General features: G+C 37.6%; 1 protein-coding gene across 1 annotated transcript in view; it reads right to left on the bottom strand.

The window, feature by feature from the left end:
- The window catches only part of TAOK1 (TAO kinase 1), a 93,064-nt gene that overhangs the window by 11,366 nt on the left and 67,856 nt on the right, over positions 1-13,842 (bottom strand). The window contains 2 exon segments of the mRNA XM_007937401.1: positions 4,006-4,188; positions 5,092-5,304. Of these exon segments, the coding sequence (XP_007935592.1) occupies positions 4,006-4,188; positions 5,092-5,304 (396 nt within the window).

Genomic DNA, 13,842 nt, shown 5'->3' with positions numbered 1-13,842 from the left:
AGAAGGGACCATTCCCTGGAGAAGGATGTCATGCTTGATAGGGTGGAGGGTCGACGAAAGAGGGGGAGGCCTTCAACGAGATGGATTGACATGGTGGCTACGATTATGGGCTCAAGTATAGCAGGGATAGTGGGGCTGGCGCAGGACTGGGCAGTGTTTCGTTCTGCTGTGCATGGGGTCGCTATGAGTTGGAAACGACTTGACGGCACTTAACAACAAAAACAACAATAAATGATGAGGATGCTCTGAGCATGTAATTGATCTGAAGGCCCTGCATATTATTTGAGGGGAACTCACGTTAAAAAAATTAAAAAGATTAATGCTTGTCAACATTTTATATAATAAGCAATGCTTCCATTTTGTTTGCAACATTTTGTCACACACATACTAAGCACATTTTTCAATTAAATACAAATCAAAACTAAGATTTGTGATAGGTTATATAAATCCTCATTTCTTTTAGGACATGTTATTTATTACGGCAAATTTTAGAAAGATAGTTTCAGTGGGCAGATAAGAGTTACAAAAAGTAAGGCTTTTTTGAGAGGCTTTTCCAATCTGTCTTCTTTGAAAACAAATGTGATCTTTTTTGTGAGTGAATATTTTTAGTTCCACAGAAAAAGGTCTTATAAGATAATTCCATTTTAAATTCTTATGTAAAAAAAAACCAAAACAAAAAACCCATGATGTTGATACTAAGTAAAACACTGAGAAAATATTAAATGAAATGAGAAAATACAGCATATTTATACTTTGAAAACACTACTACTTTTCATGCATGTATAAAATTCACAACAAGTTAAAAGATTTATAGTTATGTTGTTGTCTATTTGAAAACATAATGCAAATGAAAGATGAGAACAGTTGAAACAAGACCTCATGTATAGATGAGGCTTACTTTTTTGGTATCTCAACCTAACAGAATAATTCTTGTTCATTTGGAGACTAAAGCAATGTCTAAGTAGAATGATTATTCATCTAGCAACCACTGCCATTTACTCTGGCTCCACCTCTATTTATTTTTCAAACAACTATTTCTTATCTGTACAACCAGTAAGCACAAAGTACAGAAAATACAGCTGTTACGACTGCTCAGAGTTTTTGCAGAGAGGGAACATGGACTCTAGGTTTGCCAACCAACTCCAGATTCCATAACAGTCATGCACTATCCTTGAAAGTAAATAATAGCCCCCCAAATCAAGTAACATTTCAAATACTTTAGATTTATCATCCTGTTGGTCTTTAATTCTTTTTAACACTAATTAATCTTATGCATTACTCCACTATAAAAGCAATGTAAGCCACATTATGAAAAAAAAGCACAGAAAAAAGAACCGATGTATTAAGAGAGCCATTACCAGCATTACTTCATTTTAAGTGTAATTTGTAAGTCTTGTATATGTAAATCTCATATATTCAACACACCATAAGCATTCTTTTTCATATTAATAAGCCTTTTTAGCCATCATGTAAATGGCTGAATAAGATTTTATTAAGTAGCACAGCCATAATTTACTTATTTTAGATGGCATGGGTGTATTAAACTGTTATAAAATATCCTATAATTAACATATTTATACAAATTACAAATTGTTTTTCCTGTATTTTATTTTGGATTTCCTTCCTTGGATTTCCAAGGTTATATAGACACACACACACTTCTAAATTGATTTCTAAAAAGTATTTGCAATTTATGAGAGTACCACTTCATCTTCACCAATGGGTATTAGTTATGCCTGTATTTTATTAGGTTTTGTAAAATATATACAGTTTAGTTCATAATTGAAATAAAACTGTACCTAAGATGCTAACTGTTGTTAGGTGCCGTGGAGTCAGTTCTAACTTATAGCAAGCTATGCATAATAGAATAAAACACTGTCTGGTTCCTGTGCCACCCTCACAGTCATGAGTCGGAATCAACTCGATGGTAGTGGGTTTGCTTTTCTTTTAGTTGTGTAAGATGCTAATTCCAAAATGAAATGAAACCCAGTGCCACCAAGTTGATTCCAACTTACAGCAACCACTATGTTTCTAAGACTGTAAATCTTTATGGAAGTAGATTGCCTCATGTTTCTCCTGTGGAGCAGCTGATGGGTTTGAACCACTGACCTTCTGGTTAGTAGTCAAATGCCTTACTCACTACACCACCAGAGTTCCTGATTAATTCTGAACAACTAGGTAGAGCTAAAAATGCAAACATATCTTAATAATACCAGTATTTCTCTTACTACCAAACCAAAGCAGCAAACAAACTCATTGCCATTTTGAGTTGATTCTGACTCATAATGACACAGAGTAGAATTGCCTCGTAGGGTTTCCAAGGTTGTAATCTTTACAGAAGCAGACTGCCACATCTTTCTCCCATGGAATAGCTAGTGGGTTCAAACCACAGACCTTTCGATTAGTAGTGGAGCATTTAACCACTGCCTGAAATACTAATAGGGAGTTTTTCTTTTAATAATAATTTTGAACCATTAGAGAGAGCAATTTAGACTGAATTTTAACTATAAAAGAAAGCTGGAGTTAGATTTATGAAATCTGTACATGGAACAAATAAGAATTTTCAAAATTTATGCTTGTTTCTATCTTCCCATCTGGAATGAGAAATATAATTAAGGTAATTTTTAGTGACAAATTATCTCTCAAAGAAGCCAATAATAAAGGCAGCTGTGCCAGAGAAATAGTAACATCTTTTTAGGTAGTTTTTCAAAAGGACTGATTTTTAGAATTTAATGTTGTTGTTGTTGTTATGTGCCACTGAGTCAGACCCAACTCATAGCGACCCCTCCTTGGGTTTCTGAGGCAGTGTCACTATGGAAGTAGATTGCCTAACCTTCTTTCTGAGGAGTGGCTGTTGGGTTTGATTTAATAGGGTATTCAATTTTTATGCCAATAACTGTAGGGAACAGAGGAAAATGTGTAAGTATATGGTCCAGAAACAATGTCAAGTTTTAATAGGCAAGACCATTAAACAAGTATTAACTAAAAATATCTAGTAGACCTAAGACTACATCAGCTTTCGGGAATTTATAGCTTAGGAATTCTAAACAAAGCTCTGAATCCTGGATACAATTGACACACACTTCTTAGCACAAATACCTTTTTTCTCTTTTAAAACTCTCCCCATCACCTTTTCCTTACAACATATACACACCCCTTAGTACAAATGGTAACCCTGAAGGATGGCAAATACACTTGGGGATATGAGTTCTGTTCTTGAATCTATCTAACAGAGTGTATAAGTAAGAAAAATAAAGATGCATGTAGAAGTAACATTCTTCAGTACAACTTTTTGCCTCCTTTTACCTTCTGTCCCCCAGTAATCTTCCGCCAATCTATATAGCTCTAGGCCAGAATGTATGAGTGAAGTATACATTCCTGATCCTTTGCCTCTGCTCTCCCACCAATTGCTGCAGTTCTTTTTCTTCACTATCCCAGTCTTTCTCCAACCTCCTTAGGCAGAGCTAGGCACATAAAAGAAGTGAGGAACACAGAGCCAGAGCTACACTCTCACAATTCAATTGATCGTCTTCATATAACCCTATATTCTCTCTAGCAATTACTACTTAATTATATTTCCTTGGTTTTTAGAACCCACTAATTATAAAGTTCATTATTTAACCAATCATTTTAAAGGAAACAAACAAACAAACAAACAAAAATAAAACCACTACAACAACTAGAATTAAGGTATTGTGAAAGTAATCTGATATAACCTCTGTCCTTATGATCAATGCTTTTGATGAAAAAGGAGCTCTGGTGGTGTACTGGTTAAAGCATCTGGCTCCCAACCAAAAGGTTGGCAGTTTGAAACCACCAGCCGCTCCATGGGAGAAGGATGAGGCAGTCTGCTTCTGTAAAGATTTACAGCCTTAGAAACCCAATGGGGCAGTTCTACCCTGTGCTTTAGGGTTGCTATGAGTCAGAATCTAGGCAATGGCAGTGGGGTTGATTTGGTTTTGCAAATACCAGAATAATTAATTATCTTTTTTCTATTACTTATACCTTTTGTTCTAAAAGTGCCCTGCGGAGGGAAACCCTCTGTTCCAGCTCCCGAAGCTCTCGATCATGTTGGGCCTCAGCCTGCATCTTGATTTTGCTTTGGTAAGCATTCAACAGCTCCAGTTCTTGTTGCAGCTGCATCTTCAGAACCTGGCACTCTGCTTCCTGTGCTTCATCCAAACGCAGCTGAGAAAGAGAAAGAAAATCAGATAACATTCTACTTCAAGCTACCTATCTATGACCTATGGAAAGGAGGAGGTGTGACAGAAGACAGGCTACTCTTTTATAGGTTATGGAGTTGTTCTCTTCTATCTTTTAGTGCACATCTCTGAAGAGGAAGGCACAGTATCCAGTAATGGCATTATGAAGAAAAAGCTATCTATCATAAGCTATTTGCAGGGTGCCTGATTAACCGTATTTTCCTTAACTGATCTAAAACTGAGTTTCTCCCTCCCCAGAGGGAAATCCTTTGTAATAGGGACCAGCGAACTATACAGCCTCTGGGCCAAACCTGGCCGGCCAACACTTTTTGTTGTCTTTTAATAAAAAAAAAAAATTTATGATCCACTAGTCAAAAATGGTTTTTACATTCTGAAATGATTACATTATAAACTACTGTATCTATGTCCACATAATACCCTCAATTTTGCCTCCTGGCCATCAAAACCTAAAATATTTACTATCTGGCCCTTGAGGAAAAGTTTGTAAACTCCTTACATAAAAAAGTCTGTACTGTATTCAAATGTATCACTTAGATTCCCAATATAGTACTTTTTGCCTACTGCTTAATTAACAATGTGGCTGGCTCTAATCTTGATAAGCTGTTGGAATCTGTTCTAAAAATCTCCGAAGTACTGGCAGGGAGCCTATTTAGAACCTCTTGTCTAAATGTATTAAGGAGAATTCTAATATGAGTCACATCATTTTCAAGCAATGTTGAGAGCAGGAAGAATATGGACTACCATCACTATTTCCCAGGCTCAGGAGAGCTACCATTTCCAACTAATATTTTAACAGCCAGGATTTTGTTTGAGTGATGGAAGGAAAAAGAAATACTAAATTTGTTTTGCCTAAATAAAGCAAACTTACAGCTTGGGTGGAGAGCATTTCATTAATGCTGTGATCATACTGCTCAGCCAAGATGGCCAACTTCCGGGTCTGCTCCTCTTTGAGCCGTTTTAGAACAGCCTTGTGCTCACTCTTTGGTGTAGTCTCCAGCAGGTGATTTCTTAATGCTTTGTACTGTCTGGTTTGGATTTTGCAGGTATCCTGAAACTGTTTTTTTATTTGGAGTTCCTTAGACTGGGAAGAAAAAGACAGATGTATGTATTTTTAATATATGGTATTGATGTAACTCATGCTTACATGAAAGTAAAGGCTACTAGGAAAAAGGCAGAGGAAAAACAAAAGATCAGATTATAAGGCTGCAGGTACTTTGGCACTTGACCACTGGGCCCAACCACTGGATTCTATGAATATTTATGAAAAACAACAAAAAAAAAATTAGAACATAAACAATCCCATTACAGGACTTCAAGCAATATTCATTATTTTACTAGTAAACTTAGTTATCTGAGTAAAGAATTAAAATTAGGTTTGATTAATATGTATATTCATGACAGAAAACTAAATTTCTTCTTATGAATTTAGTGTAGCAGTTATGAAAATATTTTATTGGCCAGTAATATTTTACTAGAGCCGTAACTAAGGTAGAAAATAAGCATATTTGTTGTTTCTGAGATGTTTAACTCCAAATTATTTCAATGATAATCTGAATTCCAACTATATAGGCTATGATGTGTTGTTGTCAGGTACCAACAAGTTGGCTCTGACTCATAGCGATCCTATGTACAACAGAACAATCCATGTTGTTGAGGGTCTTCCACTTAGTCTATGTTTTATTGTTAGGTGTCATTGAGTCAGCTCTAACACACTGCAACCCTATATACAACAGAATGAAACACTGCCTGCCCAGTCCTGTGCCATCCTCACAACTCTTGCTATTCCTGAGCCCATTGTTGTAGCCACTATGTCAATCCATTTTGTTGAGGGTCTTCCCCTTCTTCGCTGACCCTCTACTTTACCAGGCATGATATCCTTCTCCAGGGAATAGTCCTGTAGTGGTTATGTTGTGTGTCAACTTGGCTGAGCCTGGATGAGTGGCTGGGCAGCTGGTGGTAGTTAATCCCCGTGATGAGACTGGCAATTAATTCCTGATGTGACCTATCAGAAGCAGCTGAGTAGCTGCCTTTGTGATGTGGTCTGCTTCCTATATATAAGAAGCCTTGGGAATGGTTTCTAGGCTATGGCATGCTTGGACCCTGTATGTAGCTGTGTTGCTGTTCAGAAGCTTGCCATCCTCTGCTGACTTTGGGACTTACAATGGACTTGAATTAATAGTCTGCCATGTGGTTTGGTAACATCGGGACTGTGCTTTTTTACTTGTCAACCTTGGGTTTTTCAGCCTCAGCCGCCAGCTGAGTGAGGAAAAGCCTCTAGCTCCAGTGGGCCGGGAGCAGGAGGCAGAGCTGGACCCCAAGGTTGAGGGGCTTTCACCCAACCCCTAGGGCCTGGCACTTGAACTTGGATTTAAAACTTCCAAATTGTAAGAATAAACTCCTGTTTGTTAAGGCCATCCCATTTGTGGTATACTCTTGTCAGAGCGGCACTAGGTAACCAGAACAAGTCTCTTCTGACAACAAAGTAGGTGAAACAAAGTCTGGTCATTCTCAGTTCCAAGAAGCATTACAGATGTACTTCTTCCAGTACTGACTTGTTTGTTCTTCTAGCAGTCTATGGTATTTTCAGTATTCTTCTCCAACACCACAATTCAAAGGCATCAACTCTTCTTCAGTCTTCCTTATTCACTGTCCAGCTTTCACATACGTAAGAGGAGACTGAAAATACAATGGCTTGGGTTAGGCACACTTTAGTCTTCAAAGTGACATCTTTGTTTCTTAGCACTTTAAAGATGTCTTTTGAAGATTTTCCCAGTGCCATACGACATCTTATTTCTTGACTGCTGCTTCCATGGGTGTTGATTGTGGATCCAAGTAAAAATTAAATCCCTGACAACTTCAATCTATTCTCCATTTATCATGATGTTGCTTATTGGTCCAGTTATGAGGATTTTCATTTTTTTTTATCTTGAGATGTAATCCATACTGCAGACTGTAGTGTTTAATCTTCATTAGTAAGTGCTTCAGGCCTTTTTCACTTTCAGCAAGCAAGGTTGTGTCATCTGCATGTCACAGGTTGTTACTGAGTCCTCCAATCCTGATGCCACGTTCTTCTTTATATAGTCCAGCTTCTTGTACTATTTGCTCGGTATAGAGGCTGAATAAGTACGGTGAAAGGATACAACCCTGAGGCACAGTCTTCCTGATTTTAAACCATTCAGCATCCTCTTTTTCAAATGACAGCCTCTTGGTCTATGTACAGGTTCCTCATGAGAATAATTACATGTTCTGGAATTCCCATCCTTTGCAAGGTTATCCGTAATTTGTTAGAATCCACACAAATGTTTTTGTGTAGTCACTAAATACAGGTAAAAATCTTTCTTTGCTTTCAGATAAGATCTATCTGACATCAGCAATGACGTCCTTCAACCCATGTCCTCTTCTGAATCTAGCTTGAATTTCTGGAATTTCTCTGTCAATTTACTGTTACAACCGTTTTTTTTTTTTAGGATTTGGGTGAAGATTTACAGAGTAAATTCACTTTTCATACAGCAGTTCACATATACTTTGTCTCATGTCATTGACCAAAATTTACAATGCAGCAGCTCCCCTCCCACTTCCTCCCCATAGTTACCTCCTCCCAGTGTCCCTCCCTTCATACTCTTCTGCACCCTGAGCTATCTCCCTGTGCCTAAGCAGCCCTTCCTTCTCCCACGATTGTTCTCTCCAGGGCGTGGGTTACAACCGTTTTTGAATTACCTTCAGCAAAATTTTATTTGTGTGTGGTATTAATGATATCATTTGATAATTTCCACATTCTGTTGGATCAATTTTCTTTGGAATTGGCACAAATACTGATCTCTTCCAGTCAGTTGGCCAGGTAGCTGTTTTCCAAATTTTTTTACATAAACAATGCCTCCAACACTGCAACGCTATGATAAAATAAAACAAATTTACTGCCATCAAGTCGATTCTGACTTATAACAACCCCCACTGGGTTTCCGAGGTGGTAAATGTTTACCGAAGTAGACTGTCCCAACTTGCTTCCACAGAGCAGCGGTGGGTTTTAACCTTTAATCTTCTGGTTAACAGTCTAATGCCTTAGGCACCGTGCACCACCAAAGCTCACTGTAACTCTAGGGCAGACCTTGCAAAAGTTTGATCTATATGCCAAACTTGAAGATCTCCTGTCTGTTAGAGTTGGAAGTCTCTAAAAGTTACTTACGAATATTATTAAAATTATCTTTTTCCTTAAGAGAATAAGCTATACAGGAACATAATTTATAATACCGTACTCTTTACATACGATATTAAAGAATAATATAATACTCTTTAATACTAAATGTAAAATCTTGAAGGCTGAAGTAACTATAGTATTCCATTTTGTGTATGTACTACAGTTTATTTCAGTGTTTTGGATTTTATTGAGGATTGCTTTGTGGTCTAAACTGTGGTCTATTCTGGAGAACAGATCCATGTGCACTGGAAAAGAATGTACAGACAGCGTAATGATGAGTCCAGTTTTTTAAATCCATCCTGCCACTTTCTGTCTCTTCACTAGTGTATTCCAGCGGTTTACATATTCAGTGTGATTATCAGAGGATACGTGTTTATTGCTATCATTCTGTTGTGCTTTTCTCATATAGTATTGATAGCTTTTTTTCTTTTTTTAACCTTTTATGGTGATTTGGATGCAATTTTACAAATCAGATTCCCTTTACACTCAACAGATCATATACATTTTGTTCTGTGACACTGTTTCCAATTCCTACAAGTAACAGCTTTCTTCAGCCACTTCCTCCTTGTGGTAACCCTTTCCCTGTGTCCTTTTTGCCTATGTATTCTTGCCTCCTTAGCTTTCTCCCTGGGCAAATGCTGCCCTTCTGATCTCCCACGGTTGATTGTTCTAAGGAGTGCATTTCCCTGGTGTACGTGTTCAGCTCATAGGCCTATTATCTGGCTGAGAGTTAAGCCATGAGAGTGACTCCAATTCCAGGCCTGAAGGGTGACTAGGGGCCATAGTCTTAGGGTTTCACCAGTCTCTCTAGCCAGCAATCCAGGTCTTTTTTATGTTTTTAAATTCTGTTCCATCTTTTTTCTCCCACTCTATCTACAATTTCCAATTTTGATCCCCTTCTGAGTGGTTGGCATTGGTACCTGGGCACCAACTAGTTATTCTGATTTCAGGATTGTGGTGTAGATAGTTTCTTTGTTATTTTAATTTTCTGTGCTAAATTCTTCTTGGATTTTCTTTTGTTGTTGATTTTATGTTTACTATATTTTTCTTTTTTTATTTTGATGAGGTTATTATTATTTTTTTTAATCTTTCCTTGTGGTTATCTTGAAATTTGCTTTTATCTTCCTAAGTTTAAAGCAGTCTTTTATTTCTTGATACCGTCCTGACTTCCTGTCCGTATTAAAGTTCTATAACTGCACCATTTATTTCTTCCTTTTTATTTTGACATTGTTGACATTTAAAGGTTGATGTCTTTGGTTCCATGTTTTCAGTCTTTTAGCTTTGTTTTATTTTGAGATTCTTTATCTCGGTTCATATCTGGCTGATGGTGTCCTGTGTCCTAATCTCACGGTGTTGTTTGATGTTGCTGGTTCACTGTCTGAAGGACTCCCTTTAATATTTTTTTATAAGGTTGGTCTGGTATTTACAAATTTCCTGAATTATCTGGAAATGTCCTAATTTCTCCATAGTATCTGAGAGAGATTTTGTTGAATGTATAATTTTTTTTTAACTTCCATATTATTAAAACTTTTTAATGTTTGTACAATGTCATTATTTATTTATTTATTTATATTGTGATTTGGGTGAAAGGTTATAAAGCAAATTCACTTTCCATACAGCAGTTCACATATACTTTGTCTCTTGACATTGACTACAATTTACCTCCCACTTCTTCCCCATAGTTACCTCTTCCCTGTGTCCTTCCCTCCATGGACTCCTGCCCCCTGAGCTATGTTCCTGTGCATACACAGTCCTTCTACTCTCCCATGATTGTTCTCTTCAAGGAGTGTATCTACCTGGTGTAAATGTTCAGCTCATATGCCTGTCTTTTGTTGGCTAGAAGCCATAGGAGTACGTTCAATTTCAGACCTGAAGGGCAGCTAGGGGCCATAGTCTCAGTGGCTCCCGCAAGCTTCATTCAGACCAGCAAACCTGGTCCCTTTCCCCACCCCTCCAAATGATTTCGAGTTTTGTTCCACATTGTTCTCCCACTCTACCCGGAATCTCCTACATAGATTCCCCTCGAGTGGCTGATAGTGGTAGCCAGGCACCATCTAGTTCTTCTGGTCTCACAGTCATATAGGCAGAGGATAGCATGGTGTACCAGTCACTTGGACTAACTGTTTCCATGAATCTTCGGTTTTCTTCATTCTTCTTTGCTCTGGACAAGGAGAGATCCATTGCCTGATCTAGATGGCTGCTTGCAAGCTTTTAAGATCCCAGCCACTACTCACCAAAATAGGAGGTGAAACAATGTTTTATGTAGGGTGTTATGCCAATTGAGCTTGCTGTCCCCTGCGACTATGGTCCCAAGCCCACAGGTTCAACTACTCACTCTCTCTAGGTAGTTGGTTGTGCCCAGGAAGTGACTACAGTCTTGTCCCTTGTCAGCTCTACTACTGAATGTGTAATTTTTGGTTGATAATTTTTTTCCTTTCATTCCACTGCCTTCTTGCCTGCATGGTTTCTGCCAAACAATCAGAGCTTAGTCTTACCGGTTCCCCTTTGTACATGACTTTTTGTTTTTCCCAAGCTGTTCTCAGGATTCTTTCTTTGTCTTTGGTTTTGTCAAGTTTGACTATGATATGTCTTGGAGGCTTTCTTTTGGGGTCTATCCTTTATGAGATTTGTTGAGCTTCTTGAAATAGGTATCTTCTCATCTTTCATGATATAAAGGAAGTCTTCTAACAGCAAAGCTTTGATTATTATTATTTTTTCTTTTGGCCTCTTCCTGTCTGGAATTCTGATCATGTGAAAATTTTTCCCCTTGTTAGTGTACCATGTAATTCTTAGGCTTTCTTCATTCCTTTTTCTGATTCTTCTCAAATAAACCAATGTCAAGAAATTTGTCCTGTACATCACTTACTCTGTCCTCCATTGATTCAATTCTGCTTTTAAGTCCTATTGAGTTGTCTATTTCTGAAATTTTATTGCTAATCTTTTGGATTTCTAGTTGCTGTTTTTGTGTGGTTTCTATTTGTCATTTGATTCTTATATTATTTTCTTGAATCTTATTATTACTTTGTGTTTTCATAGATCTCCTTCTTGATCTCTTGTAGAATCCTATATATTAGTGTTTTAAATCCTTATCAGGTAGTTCCCATACCATTTCTTCCTCTGTAAGATTTTCTGGTTCTTAATTTTGGTCACTTGCTGGAGTCATACTGTCCTTCTTCTTAGATATGGTCTGTGATTTGATATTGTCTGCTATCCACGAGGCATTCAAATATTATTATATTTATTTATTCTATGTTTGCTTGCTGCACCCTGATTTTGTTTTGTCTTGATCTATCTGAATAGGTGGGGTCTGTGTGCTACTCTGGTCACTCATCTGGCCACTAAAGCTGTCACCAACTGTCTCTATGTAGGTCGGACAGTTGCTGGGTATGTAAGCATGGGTCTCTATTTGCTGTTATTGAGGAACAGCTGACTGGCATTGCTGGTGAGGTGATGTATCTATCTGTCTGGTCACCTGGGCATCAGTGCAGGGAGCATTATCACTGGTTGCTGGGTTGGGTATTGTGTGGTGTACTGCCAGTTGCTGGGTGGTTGAGGCAAGGGTGACAGATCACTGGTCACTGTGTAGATGGGTCAGAAACTTTTACTGATGGTCCTGGGTGGTCCAGGCTGCATGGGGGTGGTTGGAGTAGGAGGGTGTGCCACTGGTCCTAGGGCTGCTGATGCAGGTGGCTGAAGAGAGTAGGAGACACTGCTGATTACTTGATTCTAGTAATTTTAAATTTTCACTTTTGATTTCTTCCATGACCCAATAGTTAAAAAAAAAAAAAAATCCACTTTCATCTAGTTGATTCCAACTCATAGCAACCCCCCAGAGGGCTTCCAAGGCTGTAAATCTTTACTGAAGCAGAATGCCTCACCTTTTCCCATCGAGCAGCTGGTGGGTTTGAACCACTCACCTTTTGGTTAGCAGGTGAATGCTTTAACCACAGTGTCACCAGAGCTCCTTGAATAATTCTTAGTAGTGCATTATTTAGGTTCCACATATTTATTTCTTTTTCTTGTTATTTATTTCTAGTTTCATACTATTATGGCTGGAGAAGAGGCTTTGTATGAGTTCAATCTTTTTACATTTGCTGAGATTTATTTTGTGTCCCATTATATGCTCTATTCCAGAAAATGATCCATGTGCATTGGAGAAGAATGTGTATTGATGATGGAGTGTTCATTAGGTCTAACTGGTTTATGGCTTTAATTACATTCTCAATGTCCTTAGTGATCTTTTTTCAGATGTTCTGTCTATAATGTGTGTATAAAGTGGTGTGTCAAAGGCCTCTATTATTATTGTGGAGTTGTCTATCTCTCTTTCATATCAGTCAGGATTTGTTCCATGTATTTGGTGCATTGCTGTTTATTTTATCTGGTATCAGTATGGCCTTCCCTGCTCCTTTTTGTTTACTGGTTGCATGGAGTATTTTTCTCCACCCTTTTATCTTCAACCTGTTTGTGTCCTTATGTCTAAATGTGTTTTTATCCATGCTGCCACTCTGCCTTTCACATGGGGCATTTAGACCATTTACATTTAAGGTTATCATTGAAAACGAAGTGTCTATCTCACTCATTTTGCTATTTGTTAGTTTTGAGTGTTTCATCTTTTTTGGTCTGATTTTTCAGTTTTTGTAATAAGCCTTTTTGCTAATATTCTTCTGAATATTTCTTTTTGGTGATTTCTTTGTTGTTATCACATATATTATATTATACAACATACAACTGCAATAACATTTAATATACCAGTAACAGTTAATATACAGCCTGAATATAATAAATCTATTACTGATATGCTCCTCCTTCCCCCATTAACATCAACATACAACCTACATTTAATAAGTTTACTTTGTACTCATTTCTTGCAAACTTCATGTTGTATTGTTTGTGGGATTTAATTATTGAATTTATTTCCAAAATATCATATATTTGGTCCTTATGATTGCTTGTGTTGTTGTGTTTTTTTGGACAACTATCTCTCTCATTTTTTTTTTCTTCCTTATGTATAGATATGAACACTTATTTAATGCTCTTGCCTTTCCATTTGGAGTGCTCTCTTCAGTAATACTTGCAAAGCTGGTCTGGTAGTGTCAAATTCCCAGAGCTTTTGTTTGCTTTGGAATGTCTTGATTTTCCCCTCAGTTTTGAATGGCAACTTTGCTGGGTAAATAATTATTGGTTGCTGATTGTTTGCTTTCAGTATTTTATATATGTCGCTCAGTCGTCCTCTGGCCTCCAGAGTTTCTGGGGAGAACAGTCACAGATTCTTATGAAAACCCCTTGGTATGTTATACTCTTTTTTCTCTTGCTGCTTTCACAATTCTCTCCTCGTCTTTGGCTTCTAAGAATTTTATTAGGATATAGCATGAAGTTGATTTTTGGTCTAATTGGGGTTTGTGTAGTTTCCTACACTTGCAAATT

Source organism: Orycteropus afer, unplaced genomic scaffold (genome assembly GCF_000298275.1).
Source record: "Orycteropus afer afer isolate SDZICR_OR568_19922 unplaced genomic scaffold, OryAfe1.0 scaffold00042, whole genome shotgun sequence".
NCBI lineage: Eukaryota > Metazoa > Chordata > Mammalia > Tubulidentata > Orycteropodidae > Orycteropus > Orycteropus afer.
This window is presented reverse-complemented; position numbering and strand designations above follow the sequence as displayed.